Source organism: Sinohyriopsis cumingii, chromosome 4 (genome assembly GCF_028554795.1).
Source record: "Sinohyriopsis cumingii isolate HCF-2022 chromosome 4, ASM2855479v2, whole genome shotgun sequence".
Lineage (NCBI taxonomy): Eukaryota > Metazoa > Mollusca > Bivalvia > Unionida > Unionidae > Sinohyriopsis > Sinohyriopsis cumingii.
Window position 1 is genome coordinate 125,478,936 of NC_142964.1, and position 18,647 is coordinate 125,497,582.

Sequence of the window (18,647 nt, forward strand, 5' to 3'; positions counted from 1 at the left end):
ACCACAAAATGCAACAATCAATTCAGTTTTATCTACATCAGCAGTGCTAACAAATCTGATAACCAGACACCCGGGGCCCTTCTGATTTTAGTTCGGGTTCATCCTGTATTCAAAGTGAGGTGCCCGTCGGGCTTGTCAAAACAAAATTTGTTTGCCTTAGGAAACTTGATCACACTCATGAAATGAGTAAATGTATTTTCAAGATGTTATCAGACATGTCTTAACATTGCACAATCTAAATCAATACACCACTGTCCTAGGAGAAATTGAGACCTGATTATAATCAAATGGAAGCTTTGCTGAAATTAAGATTCTACGCCTGTCGTGTTTTGAGAAACACAATTTTAAGTACTCTTTATAAAAAAATGAACATTAAAAAAAAACTCAGTCTATGCCTGTAACATATAGTATGTACAAATGGTAATCTGTAATGATTGGAACTGATATAAAACTATCCCTTAGGCAGTTTAAATATTAGTGATTAAAAGAAAAGAGGTCATGTATAAAATCAAAGATTCACATTAACTGGCTGACAATAGAAATTGGGGGAGGCGACTATTGACCCCACCCACTTGCCCCAATGTGTGAGCACTTATGGGACGTGCCATTTCTTCCTGTATACACCTTTCTCGCATACCCACATTGGTCGAATCCTAGACTCGAACCCATGCAGACAGAGGTGCGACGGCAGTGATCCTTAACAGTGAGCGTTTTAGACCACACGGCCACTCGGGGCCCCCATTTTGAATTGTTAAAGTGGACATTGTGTAATGTTACTTTTAACACTAACACATCATTTCACCATATAAAAATAACAATTCTAACAAGCACAATAAAATGTCCAATCACTGTTGTGTAATTCAACAGATATAATATGAAAAACCAACATACGAAATGGAACTTTCAGCACAATCAGTATGATTCAACATATTAAATTGAAACTCTTGACTTATGACATCAACATTTCAACAACTGCTGTGTAATTCAGAAGACACAATCTAAAAAACACGACATTTGACATCGAATTTTCAACCAGCGCTTTTGAACCAATATGTAAATTAGGAATTCTCAACGTATGACATTGAAATTACAACCACAGACGTGTAATTCAAACGACACAATCTAAAACCTCAATATAGAAAATATAACTTTCAACTACTACTGTTTAATTCAAGAGATACATTCTAAAATCTCGACCTAGAAAAAGAACTTTAAGGACAAGCATTTCTGATACAACAAGTGAAATTGGAATTCTTGACATATGACAGTAACATTTTTAGGCAGCATTCTGATTGGACCAGCTTTTGTCCGGAACAGCGTCTCAGAAGATGCCATATTTTGTTGTAACTTACAATGCCTAGGACCTCATTTTAACAGTTCAAATCTGCATTACTGTTGTAGTGGTTTTAAAAAATTTAAAATTGATGTGAATAATGTTTAATCTTATCATTCTATTTACTGAAGAAGAAAAAACTGTCGTGTTTTTTTCCCTTTATTTCATCAATTCAATATTCACAAGTGATAAAATAGAATATGACATCTATGGATTGCATACATTATATCTATTCAAGTATGACTTGTTTTTTCTTTCTGAGAAATGAAAATTAACAGACATAATGTAATCACTGGGAGATATCCCGAGATCGGGAGGTAGGTGTGGAAATATCCCCCAAATCGGGAGGTATTACTCCTGGCTTGAGAGTTGACAAGTATGAACTGTCCTGGCTTGTGGAATTTCAGTCAGAGCTAGTGAGTTTATTTAAGTCACCAGCCCGGGCCATGTGCCAAAAAAAACCCACAACATTTCTTTGAGCACTGACCAACACAGCACATAAACTATTTATACCAGACATGTATATGCTATTAGATTGTAACTGTAGCCTGCATGTAAAATACACTATAATTGAATCCTAAGACGGAAGCATCTTAATGATCAAATTAACTACTTATGATTTCTGCTTTGCAGATTTATCTGTGGGCAGGCTGGTGGTGGGGGTGGGGGTGGGTGGTTGGTTGTGAAAAACAAATGCATAGGTTACGACCAATGAAAACCATTCTCAATGCCCTTTACACCTCGCCGGTAATGGATATTGTTTCACACACAAGTCGGTCACCTTTCTGGTCTCTTCACCCAGAATTCAGTATTATCTCTCAGTGTTTCAGTGTTGGATGTATATTTTCAAGATTTAAGTCCTTAGGTTGTGTATGTGTGTGTATATGTGTGTGTGTGTGTGTGTGTGTGTTGGGGGTAGGTAATCAATGTCATTTACATATTATACGATTGAAACTCATCCTTCTTAAATGAATTTATGGCATTGTGATAAATTTTTAATTTTTACATTCGGCACCATCCTTATCACATTATTTATTTTAAAATTACATTGCTTTTTTTTAAATTCCAAAATATGAATTACGAGCACCTTCCTACTGTTGTACTTTTCTGCTGTCAGATCTTAAAGACATTGTTAACACACAATTCAACAGATCTAGTTATGTGCATATCTTGGAAGCAAATTCAACTTAATGTGCAACCCAAATCTGGTCTTCTCCTGTTTGTCTTGTTCGCCATGTTTCTGTTTGTATTCGAGGACTGGCTAGTATTGTATCATGGGACCACGTGATCTATTGTCTCATAAAAACTCGGAAAAACTCTGCAATTTACGGAAGTGACACTGTTATCCTCTACACATTTTAATATAATCACTACCCACCTAAGATATTTAATTTACAAACATTACAGTCTAATTAAAATTTGTAAAGAATTACGTACATAAAAGGAAAAGTTTTATTTCTGGTCTCCATTAATGCCCTTCAAGCAAATCATCAAAACCAACATGGAAAGTTCAAGGTTGTTACATCTGTCAGCTGAATTAGACTGCAAGAGCCAATGTCAATATTACTGAGTAACGTATTTTCGAGGTTGGATTGCTGACTCAGTTTCTGAACTTTGACACTTTTAGAAATAAAAATAGTTTAGCATTTATTTCAATGAATCATTATTTTGACCAGAACATTAATAAGGAGAAAGATAAAACTATCAACTAAGACACAAGTAAATGATGAGTTAAGAATATAGTTAAATGACGGCAAAATCTGGTATGGAAAATTCCACAGAACTGTCATTGTTCTAGTATGCCAAACACAGTCAAACATGAAAATGATTTTCATGGAACAAAAGTTTGTCACCACAAGGAACATTTTAGTGCCAAACAAAGAATATAGCCTGGATGGCAATGGTGTAAAAATACAATGAGTAAAATCTTGTTCATTTACTTTATACATTTAATATTGGATAATTTATTTTAATGTACCAAAAATGGTATTTATTACTCAAATTTTCATAATGAGTTTACTTTAGTGTTCAAACAAGTAAGAAACATATCACTTGCATTCTAAAAGTAAAAAGTCACGATTTTGTTTAACCATCATTATCCTTCGTGGCTTGTTTGAGGCTTACATCAACCTGATTAAAGAAAAGATTAGATGACTAAGGCTGCAAGCATAGCTTGACCTTATGATGGTCCTTAAGAAAGGTGGAGGTAGACAGCACATCTCATTCCACCAGTTGTAAGTTTAAAGTTGGTGTTATGGCCTTGGCCAGAGCGTGTTGAAACACTTTGTTTATGACGTGGGCCAGTCTATAAAAAGGCTCCCATGTATATCCAGTAATATTTGGGTTTGGAGAAGATGAGATGCATATCACGTGACTGAAAGATCACCATAGATACTAGATCCAACAGTGAGCCCATGGCCACAACATCATACTTTAACTGCTGGGCATGGAAAACTGGTGTGTGGGGCTTCTAGCACCTGACAAAGTAAGCAGCCCAAAATGTCAGTAACTCTACCAGACTGGAAGCAAATGAAGGTAGATTCTTCTGTAGTTAATTATCACCTGATCTTGGAATTGAAGGCCAGGCTGGTGTTGTAGAGAAATGAGAAGGACAGAACTCCAATGGGATTAGGCGGAATACTTCTTCAGTCCAGGCCTGTAAGGCTGAGTCTTTACACATCATGGTAAGATCTAATAATGACAAGGGAACATAACTTCAAGTTTTCATCATATTTGGGTTAAGGTAGTAAAGCCAATGTCTTGGGGAGATAACTTCAGGTTTTCACCATTTTTAGGTTAAGGTAGCAAAGCCAACGTCTCTTGGTCAACCTGTAATGTAGCTGGAGATGAATGTCAATAATAGTGGCTCACAACACTAGCAGCACGTAAGTTATATCCCATTACTTTCAAGCTGTCACTAAGTAGAGGCTCCCTTTGGGTGGCAAAGGCTTGAAGACAAATGAAGCAACAGAGTTTGGACACTAAGGCACCAAGCTGGATATTATATGCAGGAAGTGCCCAACACTACTATGAGGGTCAGATTGATCCATGCACATGCCTATATAAACTGGATGTCATTCATAGGAAGTGCCTAGCAGTACTATGCAGGTTAGACTGATCCAAAAGAGTGCCTGTATACACTGGACTGGACACTGCATAGGAAGTGCCTGTTGGTACTATATGGGTTAGATTGCCGTAAAAACTGGGTTCATGAGTACTGAAATACTAAGCTGGACATCAAACACAGAAAGTACCTAGCATTAATAAGCGTGTCATGAAACTGGACAATGTTCATTTTCTGGTGGATGATATTGTATGATCGCTTGTGGCTGTGGCCCATTGCAAATAGAGGTAAATGGCCAAGTATGGTTGTGAAGAAACAGGGCCAACTGGATGTCATTAAGATGTCCAGTTCTTAAGGTTGGGACTCACCCATCATCTAAATCTGCAAGACTGAAATAGTGCAGACAATATATACAGGTGTAGCTCTGCATGTGTCCTGTATTATAAACTTTGGAGAGTAAATGCAGAGGTACATACTATGCCAATAACCTGTGAAAAGGGTGCACATAGGCTGTACAGGCAGAGTATTGCCATTGCTATTAATACTTATGAAATGGACACTAAAATATAAATTCTTGTAACAAGTTACATATAGAAAAGGAATGTTGAATGCTATACAGGTCAAATCACTGAAGTGTCACTTATAGCATCTATGAAGTGGACACTATACTAAATAATACAAAGAAAAATTACCAGCATTTATACAACTGTGGGAGAAACTATACAGAATACAGAACTATAAATGAGTATTCTATAGTGCAAAACATACTGGCACATAAAAAAGCACTGAAGAGTAATGGTTGATTCTTATGATTTCCACCATAAGACAATGTTACCTGTAGGAAATGCAAAATGAGTTCTTTACAGACAAAATCAGCAAAGTGTCACATATATAACTAAGAAGTTGATGCTAAGACAGATAATATAAAAAACTTACCTGTATGTATGTAAATGTAGCAGAAATTAGAGTTTTCTATATAAAACACCAGAAATGCACCTATTAAATATGATGATAGCAATGTGAGGGGACATACCAAAAGTGCCAGTGTTATGATGGCAAAGTGAAAACAATGAAAAGTCTGAAACTTTGTTGCAGATGAAAGAAAGATCAGAAAAGTTGGAAATTTATAACTGGAGTATACTTCCTATGAAGATGAAACTTGCTTGACGGTATAAAACTTCCAAAATGCTTACATAGGCCTCTCTGTCTGTAGAAAGCATGTTACTTGGCACAAGCAGAGCCAAAAACAATAGAATTCACAGGATATAAAACCAATTGTGGTACCAAGGGGAGATCACTCTATCAAACTGCCACCAAAGTGGGCAGATAAGATTAAGCTTTATAGCTACAAAATTTTGGCCTGGGAGGACTGTATTTGCAAGGAAGTAGTAGTTTTCCTAAGGTATTATGACTGCATAAGGTATTTGAAGAAGAAATGGACCAATATATTGTTTGCTTTTGAGCAGTAAAATTTCAGCTTACATCTCTACAGTTAAATAATAATGGTAACTATGATTTTAGAATTCGGACAGAAAATAATTTTATTTGGGATTTCAACTTTTGAAATTCTAGTAAGAATCCTGTTTCTATCTGTCTATACAGCCACCCATCAGTCAGTTTTTTTCAGTTCCCTTTGTAACCTGATCTCATTCTACACTAAATGATACAGTGATTACATCGGTAACCTGATCTCAATCGACACCAAGTAATACATGTCATGTTTTTCAATGATAAGTAGACGACAAGAAACATTTGGGATCTCTAAGGCAAACCTGAAAGTCTCTAAATGTAAAAATCAACATAGCTTTCAACCTGAATTCCATCTACACTGATGGAGAAAATCATCCTACCTCTGTTTTAAAACTATCAGCACATGACAGCAAAAGTCATCATAATCCTAAAAGCAGTCCTGGCAGAGGGGGTGGGTCTAAAGTTTCTGATCCTGAATGCAGCCCTGGGAGAGGGGGTGGCGATGAATGGGTCAAAAATATATAATCCTAAAAGCAGCCTGTTGATAGGGGTAAGGATGGATGGGTCAAAATATTCTGATTCTGAATGCAGCCCTGAGAGAGGGGGTGGAGATGGATGGGTTAAAAGTTTCTGATCCTGAATGCAGCCCTGGGAGAGGGGGTGGGGATGGATGGGTCAAAAATATATAATCCTAAAAGCAGCCTGTTGATAGGGGTAGGGATGGATGGGTCAGAAGTGTCTGATCCTGAATGCAGCCTTAAGAAACTACTTTCAGTTCAGCGGGGGCAAACCAAACACAACTGTGATAACTCACTTCTTCAAAAGTTTGACTTATACACTATATATCATGACTAAGGTTTTAAACACAAAGGAAAATTATAATTTAATTAATTTGTCATTCATCTATTTCAATGATCCAATTAATTTAGCTTTCTTTACATAAAATATATGAGGCATGCATTTAATTAAAGAAATAAAATTATACTAAAGTATATACTCACTAATGAGTCAAACCAAACTTTAAACAAAGATTCTGATTTGCCATAAGATAATGTGCCTGCAGTTGAGTGTCTATGCTGTTTGTTCTAGTGATTGCTCCTAACAAACTGCAGAGACCCAGATCTGCCAGCACATTATGCAACGACAGATCTGGGTCTGTGCAGTTTCCAGTTTGACTCATCTTGTAAGTGAGTATATATGGTAATCAAAATCATAGTATTAACTATTATTTTCCTCTTTGAAGATTATCTTAATAGAAACTAGGGGGACAATCAGAGTTTGACAACTGCAGAGTGGCTTGAAATTATGTTATGAGATTTCACATGATGTTTATCAAAATGTCTCTTACACAGTACACATGCTGCAAACTTAAGTAAAGTTTTCATGTTCTAATGATGCATCATAAAATATTGTTAGGAAAATTCTAGCTGTTACCAATAAAATATAGCATTAGTTTACATACAATGAGGCTGAGAGAATGGATATTTGACTGCAAATCTGACAAGGAGAAGTTGATGATTCCAGAGGCATCTGTTGTGAATTCTTTGCTCCAGTAGTCATCTGTATCGTCGTTCTTAGCTTGGATCCTTATGGCCTCATTAGGTGCTGGTTTGCCATCTGGATGTGTCACAGTAATCTGCAAAATTACAGTGCAATCTCATAATTCAAATAAATGGTATAAGTCAACTGACTTGCTCAGTCCTGTTGTAAATCTCTTGCTTACAACCTTGGAACACAAAAAAACTAGCAAGAGCTTTTGGCCTGCAGCCCTTCAACCTTTTGAATTTATGCTGTATGACATTGTCTTTAAGAATAAATAGAATCCTGGAAAAACTGACATATAGACATCTTAACACATTACAAAATTTTTGCCAGTACAAAAACAGCTCATGCAATAATACATTACATTAAAAAAATGTAAGATTTTTAATTTACAATTCCTTAATGTCCAAAGCTTTGTTTGCAAAATATAGATTAGACTTTTTTGCATGATTGATTCAAAGTTTATTAAAAAAAAGGTTTTTTTTTAATGAGAAACATGTTAATTTTTTATGAAAGAGGAGCTCACAAAGGGAATAAAATTTTCAGGAATTCCTTTCAACAACCAGTATGACAGATGGGCCATAACATTTGACTTCATTGCAAAAATGAGATACATATAGTCTGAGCTTCTTTACTGATTTACTCTCTATAGGACATCTGCTGAGGTTCTTTACTAATCTACTCTGAAAAAGAGCTTCTGCTGAAAATGCAAATTTGTGAACAAAAAATCCAAGAAAGCAAAGGAAAGTAAATATTCCTTCAACAAATTCATAATTTTCAATACATGTTCAATATTCATCAAAGAAATTCATATTCCACACAACATGAAAACATTTTCTGTGCACAGAAATATGCATATTAAATTTGTTTCCAAATAATACTAATTGGAAACAAATTTAATATGTTACCTGTATTTAATTTTTATTGTGTGTTTGATCTTCATCCATAAATGAGGGTATAGGTTTGGCCTACCTGACTATTCACATGTTTTTGTCATGTTTGTAAGTGATGCATTACTGATATTTGAGTATAAGGCTGTGTTAAACAAAATTATTCATTCCTATCTTATCATCAGTCTGTGCATTCATTTTCTTTATTTGTGTTCAGATATAATTTGAGAAGAATCATTTATTTAAATTATTCATTGGAATTACAATGTTGTCATTGACTTTTTGGACTAAGACACTATATTGTGAATTCATTCAAAGACTTTCTGGATAATATCATTCTGATAAATCAAGACTGTTGGTACATCAACATATCCAAGACTATTGTTAACATTGGCACATTCAATACTGGAATTTATTCGGAACACGATACTTTTGGACTTGTGATAGATCGTTTAGGATTATATGGGTTTTAATTTACAATACTTACAGTTCCTTTTAAATTTTTACTTTGTATTCTAGGGTAATCTATTTACTGAATCTACTAAACTTTGTTTTTCTTCTCTTCTGTTAAGACTATAGTCATAAAAAATACCATTTAGCATTCCCCAACAACAACATATTTTGACCATAATTCAAATGTAACACAAAACATACCACAATACACAGGATAAATGGTCTTTCAAGAAAGCCTTTAACATTACCTGATTTGTTTTCCACATCTTGATCGCACATATATTTAAGGCCTCAAATATGCAGAAGTAAAACTAGAAGAACAATGCTTATGATATTTGAAACCAGGTTACACCTGTTGATTTTTGAAAACGGGGTTCCACCTTCTGGTACATGAAAAAGAGCAAACACTACTCTCTTTCTCTCTCAAACTATAATCATATTGTAACATAATGTATTTTTCATCTTTATGACAGACACTATAAATTTGATGTTAGTTATTTCCCTTGATCAGTTATTTCTTATGTCAACACAAATCATCATGAAGGGAAAAAAAGAGGATTAGTATTAATATTTTTGTAATTGTGTAATGCAATCAAATGTTTCCTTCTTACTAATAAAAAAAGAAGTTAAATATTCTTGATACAGTTTACACTCATGTCTTGTTGCATTAAGGACATTTTTTCATTTCTTTATCTTACCAGTACAACCTGACCCATCTGAACTACTGCGGAGAGCAAATACAAAGGGAAAGAAAGTTTCTGAGTTAGCGGAAACTTTAAATCTTAGCTCCATAACAACTTCAGCCAAGAATTTCAACCTAGAAGTCTGAAATAGAGACAAAATAACTTACTTTGCCTTTGTATGGGAACCCTGGCTTGAAATAACCATCAGATTCATCATTAATATCAATCTTCAATGCCTCACGTGTAATGAAAGGGTCACTGGAAGTTCCATTTATTTCTATACCTGTGAAAGTATAAAAATGAATCCATTAAGGGGACTGATTCTCTACTGACTTGACAAAGAATTTCCAGGAATTCAAGATAAGAATATTTCGTTTTAATAACTGCAGAGTGTTGAAACCATCTTGGATATTCTTCAGCAATAAGAAGACTTTCAAATCAGATGTTGTGGTGGACATGTTGGACATCAACTTGACACCATTTTGATTTATGTCCCAGAAGGCATCATAAGAAGTCTTCTGTTGGAAACCCCATGTTAATATGACTTTCCATTTTAGAGGAGCAATGATGCCAAGATTTACAAGATGGATGACATCATGGCCATATTTGTTAAAAGATTGGCAACAGTTCTTTAGTATGAACTAGACAATATCAGAAAACGTTTGGTGAAAGCACTATATCTTGAAGGAGAAGAAATAACAAGGTTTTCAAGACAGCAATATTAGAAGTCATATCAGCATCATTTCCATTTATGACCAACTAAACATTGTAAGAATTTGTTTAGTTGATATGACCATCCATTCATGTGGAGTAGCAACAGCATGATTTCCATGATGGCCATTGTGGTGGCCATATTGGAAATCAGATTGGCACGAGACATCATAAGAAGACTTTTAGTGAATGCTCAATGTTGATATGATCACCCATTCTGAAGGAATACAGATAATAAGATTTTCAAAATGGCAAATGTGGTGGCACCATTTTCATTAAGGTCGATCTGGACATCCAATGAAGTCTTCTAGCGTGAAAACCATATCAATACAGCTTTCCATTCAGAAGGAGTAGTGATAACAAGACTGTCAAGATGGCTGCTATGGTGACCATACTGGACTTTAAACTGGTCCATTTTCATACAGGACCAACTAGAAATCATAAGATGTCTTCCAATGGAAATATTATGTTGACCATCCATTCTGAAGTAGCGAAAACAAGATTTACCATACTGCCACCATGGTGACCATATTGAATATCTGCGCAGCACCATTTTAATTTAAGACCAAAAAGATCATGGGACGAATGTTAATATAAAGTTTTATAGTAATCTTCCAAATAGTTAACAAGGAGTAACAGTAACAAACTTTTGCTAATGCATAGACAGAGAGTGGACCAATAGAACATCCCATAGGCTCTTCTAGTCCATGTCCAGTTGAGCTAAAAATCTGCAAATACTGTAATGAAATTTTTGTCATCATGATTTTAAAAAATGAAACCTGTTTACAACTAACTTAACTATTAAAGATTTTCTATTCGCAATTTAGCATATTTTGCTTATTTATATTGCTAAAATAAAGCTATAACAGATTACACATGTTGTCAACTGTTTCCAGCAAACTGTTTGTAGCTACCGGCCCTCTACTTTACACTATTGAATGATGCTTCCTACTTTAATAAACCTGTTTACTGGCCATCTGCATTACACTGTTTAATGTTATTTCCTACTATAATAAACCTGTTTACTGACCATCTGCATTATATGGCTGATTGATGCTTCCTACTATAATAAACCTATTTACTGACTATATGCATTATATGGTTGATTGATGCTTCCTACTATAATAAACCTGTTTACTGACCATCTGCATTATATGGTTGATGATTGATGCTTCCTACTATAATAAACCTGTTTACTGACCATCTCCATTATATAGCTGATTGATGCTTCCTACTATAATAAACCTGTTTACTGACCATCTGCATTATATGGTTGATGATTGATGCTTCCTACTATAATAAACCTGTATACTGACCATCTGCATTATATGGCTGATTGCTGCTTCCTACTATAATAAACCTGTTTAATGTCCATCTGCCTTATATGGCTGATTGATGCTTTCTACTATAATAAACCTGTTTACTGGCCATCTGCATTATATGGTTGATTGATGCTTCCTACTATAATAAACCTGTTTACTGACCATCTACATTATATGGTTGACTGATGCTTCCTACTATAATGTAATACCTAACTCAGCACACCAAAATGTTATAAAACAAAACTACATTCCTTCTTCCGTTCCTGAACGCATGCCACCCACCCACCATTGTTTCGACCGCCATCTGCATCTCTTATAAATATGTACTCTGTGTTTTATACTAAATATCAGTATAAAACCTTGCTATTGTCCTCGGAATGTCACGCTGTTTTCATGAGTATTAATGAATTCGTCAAGAAATTCACTCAAAGACATCAACAGTTCTACAAGCCCTGTGATATCAACATTAAGTGGAAAGAAGTTCGCATAATAGTAGTCATTATGCCATGTTGGGCCATATGTTTGTCGTGCTGCAATCTCACATAAATGGTTTAGGAAATGAATTATCTTACCTTCCGTGATTTTGGAATATCAAAGCCAGAAATATGATGCTAGTCCATAAATTAGAGACTTAACCTAACGAAGGAGTTTCATTACCGAAACAGCGGACATGCAGGATAGTGATGGATCAATATGCCCAGCCAAAGAATCACAATTGTCAGACTTTTGTTGAACAATGAGTTAGAACTAATGTTACTGTTCATTATTGTAACTTCTTGGTTATGTAGAATTTGTTATTTTACTTTAATGTGCGAAATAGTATGCATTTGATAGGGACTATTTCTAACCGTATTACGACTCATTGCATCAGCAGTACGTTGTACTCTCGCTCGATTCGCATCGAAATTCACTTGTCCGTTTCGTTTTGTTCTACTTAATCATTGGTATGAATATATAAATAAGATTAAAAGGAAAAACGCACACCACGGACATTGAGAGGACAACTTACTTCTGTCTAAATTTTGTGTGCAGAGGGATTTTTCCATGCAGTTTGAACAGTTGACTCGGTTACCGCCATGGCTAACACTGAGAAGGACAAACATTGATTGAGTAACTGAGGTCATGTGACCTAAATAGGAGTCTATAAATATGAGTGCTGACAGTTAAATTTTAAAATAAACAACGCCAACACGTAGAATGTGTGACCGGTTTCGCTTTAATGCTTCATCAGACTGAATTCAAACTCAGTACAGTGGCAGATAGTTGTCAGAGCGGCAAAGTATGAACATATAAGTAGAAAAGAATTTCGGCAAACCATCACTTATATATATTATATATACTTTTACACAACCGATATTAACTTGGCACTTTAAAATCCCAGAACTGAATCAAATTGTTATGAGAAGTTTTAAATAGATGTATTACAGGATTGCCATTGAATTTAAATGCTAAAGAATTGCTATATAATTCTTTATAAAGCCGCTGCTATCTCCCAAAACACTGCTACACTAATACCTAAATTATAGTTTTTATTGCGATCACGCTACCATGACAGACTGTATCACAGTCAATCCAATATTTAGCTGTTAATATACATAGGAATTCAATAATATAATTAATATTACCATAATATGGTGTATTATTTCTTTTAGCATTTAGACAATTAAGTCTGATTTATATTATCAAAAGCCGATAGTGTTGTGACGAACACTGTGTTTATGTAAAGTCACTATGCCATATTGAGAAGCACGTTCTATATCACCTTTATTATTTACTAAAAAGCGTTTTTAGTTTTGAACTCTGGTCTTTCGATATATAACACACGGGGTGTTACAATAATAAACTTGTTTACTGACCATTTGCATTATATGGCTGATTGACGCTTCCTACTATAATAAACCTGTTTACTGACCACCTGCATTATATAGCTGATTGATGCTTCCTACTATAATAGTAGTATATAGGGGCACCCTAGCCTCAATGGGAATTAGCATTACAGACCCCCTTGGGCAAACCTAGCCTCAGTGGAAATTTAACATGGAGAAAAATCGTGGGCAAACCTAGCCTCAAGGGGAATTGAACATGGAGAAAAATCGTGGGCAAACCTAGCCTCAAGGGAATTGAACATGGAGAAAAATCGTGGGCAACTCTAGCGTGAAGGGGAATTTAACATGGGAATAAATCGTGGGACTGTCTAGCGTCAAGGGGAATTGAACATGGGAATAAATCGTGGGACTGTCTAGCGTCAAGGGGAATTTAACATATGGAAATTGAACATGGTGGGTCTGTATAGCGTCAAGGGGAATTGAACATGGTGGGATTGTATAGGGACAATGATGGTAGGGGGTCAAACGAGACAGAGACATACATACACTAGTACGAGGGTGAGATTTATATATAAAGCATTACCAAGACCTGAAATCTTGCTGGGGTGTTCAAAAATTTGCATAATTGTAATGATGCTATAAATAGCTATAATCAAGGAAATGCTCAACGACAAAATGGATGTGACTAAAAGTAACGCTAAAATGACGAAATTGTCCCAGAATTTAAAGGAAAATAAACATATCCCCGAAAATTATGTTACAATGGTTTAGACTAAAATGGATAAAATTAGTAACTACTTACAATATCAACTTGTGTGACGATCGTGGATACACACCCATGTATCTATTTATAGCTATAATCAGCTGAAATTCCTATGAAATTCCACTATCTATTTATAGCTCCAACTTCTGGGTTATTCTTTGGAAAATCCCACTATCTTTTTATAGCCTCAGCTTGAGTGACGTTCCTGTTTATGAACTCTAGTATATATGTATAGCTACAACCTGTGGAAATCCCCAAGTCCATATTTATGGTCTGAAAATTTCCAGCGTCAGTGACGTCACTGTACTGAACACTAGGGGATAAATGTCAACAGTGTTGCGAGTGGCTGACCTGAATACGCGCTACTGTAGGTAGGTAGGTGGAATGTATTTGATAGGGATAAAGGGAGTTTTATACGGACAAACAGAGACCAATAGACACACACACACAAACACACAAACGCACAAACACACACACAACGTACGCGCGCAGACATACTCACATACACACACACACACAACGTACGCGCGCAGTCATACACACACACACAAACACACAACGTACGCGCGCAGACATACTCACACACACACACACACTATAAAATACATAAAATTAGTAACTACTTACAAAATCAACTTGTGTGACGATCGTCGATAAACAACCATCTATCTATTTATAGCTATAATCAGCTGAAATTCCTATGAAATTCCACTATCTATTTATAGCTCCAACTTGTGGGTTATTCCTTTGGAAAATCCCACTATCTTTTTATAGCCTCAGCTTGAGTGACGTTCCTGTTTATGAACTCTAGTATATATGTATAGCTACAACCTGTGGAAATCCCCAAGTCCATATTTATAGTCTTAAAATTTCCAGCGTCAGTGACGTCACTGTACTGAACACTAGGGGATAAATGTCAACAGTGTTGCAAGTGGCTGACCTGAATACGCGCTACTGTAGGTAGGTAGGTAGAATGTCTTTGATAGGGATAAAGGGAGTTTTATACGGACAAACAGAGACCAATAGACACACACACACAAACACACACACACACACAACGTACGCGCGCAGACATACTCACACACACACACACACAAACAAACACTATAAAATAGACAAAATTAGTAACTACTTACAAAATCAACTTGTGTGACGATCGTGGATAAACACCCATGTATCTATTTATAGCTATAATCAGCCAAAATTCCTATGAAAACTCAGTATCTATTTATACTACAACTTGTGGGTTATTCCTTTGGAAAATCCCAGTATCTTTTTATAGCCTCAGCTTGAGTGACGTTCCTGTTTATGAACTCTAGTATATATGTATAGCTACAACCTGTGGAAATCCCCAAGTCCATATTTATGGTCTGAAAATTTCCAGCGTCAGTGACGTCACTGTACTGAACACTAGGGGATAAATGTCAACAGTGTTGCAAGTGGCTGATCTGAATACACGCTACTGCAGGTAGGTAGGTAGAGTGTATCTGATAGGGATAAAGTGAGTTTTATAGGGACAAACAGAGACCAATACACACACACCCACACACACACACAACGTACGCGCGCAGACATACGCACACACACACACATACACACACACACACACACAGAGGGAAGAGGAAAAAACAAACCCCAAACATACTATCAACACAGAAGGGAGATAATACAAACCCCAATAAACTATCCACACAAACGTACGCGAACGCATACAAACCCCAAATATACTATCAACACAGAAGGGAGATAATACAAACCCCAAATAAACTATCCACACAAACGTACGCGAACGCATACAAACCCCAAATATACTATCCACACAACGTCGCTAACGCATACAAACCCCAAATATACTATCCACACTCGGGAGGAAGAAGAAAAAACAACCAAATATACGATCTACACAACGTACGCGAACACACACACACACACACACACACATGCACGCACACCACAGAGGGAAGAAGAAGAAAACCATTATACACTATCCACACGGAGTGAAGAAATAACCCTTTATATATACTATCAACAGAGAGTGAAGAAAATGACCCATTATATTCCATCAACACAGAGTGAAGAAGAAAAAGTTTTTTGAAAGCACCTAAGCCCTCACCTGCAATGACCAACTCTACCAAACACCTACACCCCACCCCCCACTCCCAACACTACAAAACCCATTTAACCCGTTATTTTATGGCATCAGTGTGTGATTTAGGAAACATCAAGACACAAAAATGATGGATGAATAGACTGACTATTGTTTACCGACTTGCATGCCTAAAGAGCGTGCGTGAAGGAAAACATCCTTCCATTTCAATTCTAACTAAAACATGATCCAGAGGGATAGAGAGAGGTGAAAGAGCACAATTTCATAAAGTGTGAGTAAAAACAAAACACGCCATCCTTATTATACAATGTCAAGACCAAGAGACACTTACGTTTTCTTTCTGGTCTATTCTCTTTTAGAAGGTAGTATGAAATTTCACATCAGGGTCAACGCATCGGCTCATATTGTCAATTTTTCCATTTCCATGTCTTTACTGGCACAAGTTCTTCATCATCTTCAATGTCTTCTTCTTCTGAATCCCTCTTCTCTGTTTCGTCTTGTTTTTTGTTTCTTCTCTTTTCTCGTAGGGCACTCTGAATTACAGTGTCCTTTCTCCTGACAACGATATTAGGTATCTTGACTTTTGTCTCTCTTTCTTAGACGAAGCAGGTATTCTGGAGACAAATACCCATTTACCTTTGCAGATATAGCAAACTTCATTAGCACTTACACACTTTCGTATGACTCTAATCAAATCAACGACCAAAAGAGTAAGTTTTGTTGCCACTTTCGCATGTGAATTATGCTTTCGTATGACTTTTAGCAAATATTTGACCAGCAGGTTGATCTGTGCTGACTCTTCCATCTTCTTGATCGTTTGAGAGCGGAATGAATACTCTGACGCTAAGACACTCTCCTTATATACAGGAACCTGCTACCTATGAAACCTAGTCAGATGTAATTTTGCAATAAGATGAAACGATTTCATTGAGGAAGTAAAAGGCAATGATGTACCGTATCGCCTCACACAAAACCTGAAGTGTTAGTTCAAATCCGTGTCAGCAATTTCGAAGACGACATAACTGAGCTTTAATCAATGCTCTCCAATTATGCCACAAAACCACGAGTCCTGATTCACGCCAAAAGAAATTTCGTTCGGTCCATAAAAAATAGTATCACATCTGAGAAACGCAAAAACGAACTTCCAGAAAACTGAGAACGACGGCTTACACCTACAATGTAAATGTATGAGTTCAAGTAGTGCGTAAAACTTAGTCAAATTAAATTTTTATAGTCAAGACGAAACGATCTCTTTTCGAACAAGAAAGCAGACACCAAGCGACAATGGCGATCCGTGTCACACAACACTTTTCTAAATGTATATTATCAGAGGTTTGTTCTAGCGATCTGCACGGTTAAATTAAATGTTGATGTATTTTGCAATAAGACGGACACAATTTCCATGGGATCGCCCATGGTACGATTGTTCGTGCATTAGTTTAATTTTTAAAAATATTTTTTATATAAATCGCCTATAGGATAGACCTCGTGAAGAATGGCCATTCTCGTCACTGTCTGAATAGCTATTCAAGTCAATTCGAAGCGAACGCGGTAAGAAAATAAGTATAGCCAGTGAAATGGCTTACAACGGGTGATGCATTATTTTGTTCTAGGACTGTGTGGCATAATAATCCCTATGTTCTTGCGTTGTTACCATTACAGTGCAGACAGACTGAAATGTGAACTTACAAGCCCTCTTTGTGTGTTGTACCATTTCCTCTTACCACATCAAAATACTGAGCGTCACAGTATTGGTTCGCGTTTTCAAGCTGACCATTTTTTTATATCTCACTTAAACATTTCGACATAAACACTCACACTCACATCGGTAGAGTCAGAACAGACGTGTTACAGTATTGAGGGGCATGTTATCTTTTTTTCTTCAAACTAATAAATTTGGAGTTTGTATGAAGTAAAGAACCGAAAGTACAGTGAAACTCAAGGATGATGACCCAATCTGTCTGTCTATTGATGCGTGTATTTACTTAAGAAGAAATATGACCTCTAAAACACAAAGAGATACGGCAAGCATGATTAGATTAAACACAACGATGTTTTCCTTCACGCCCGTGTAATTTAGAGTTTCAATCGTCTTTGAAGACAAACTTGGTCTCCTTTTGTAGGGCTTGAAATAATAAAAAAAACCTGAAAAATCTTAAGCACTTTGCTATAGATAATTTCATCAACAGACTAAACAACATAAATACCGTTACAACAATAGAAAGCCTTAAATCTTCTATCAAAAAGAAATGCATGAAAAAAATTAAAGATTAACGATAACTAACCAATGAAACCGAATTTAACAAAGGCAATGACATGTGAAGAAATGCCTCTCACTTTGGAAAGGTAGGCGAATGTACTCTGTCATGCACCATCAACTTGAAAAAAAATTATAAACAGAGAGAAACCTGAATTCAAATTTCAGTTTTTTTTTTCTTCAAAATTATTTCGTTTCTTTTTTTTTCTTTTTTTTGGAACAAATC

The 18,647-nt window shown here is 36.0% G+C and overlaps 1 protein-coding gene across 1 annotated transcript in view; it reads right to left on the reverse strand.

Moving 5' to 3' along the window:
* The window catches only part of LOC149802047 (alpha-1-inhibitor 3-like), a 216,046-nt gene that overhangs the window by 152,322 nt on the left and 45,077 nt on the right, over positions 1-18,647 (reverse strand). The window contains exons 10-11 of the mRNA XM_089956451.1: positions 9,603-9,718; positions 7,330-7,503 (exon numbers count right to left, since the gene is read on the reverse strand). Coding sequence (XP_089812577.1) covers positions 7,330-7,503; positions 9,603-9,718 — 290 coding nt within the window. The remainder of the gene's footprint in view (positions 1-7,329; positions 7,504-9,602; positions 9,719-18,647) is intronic.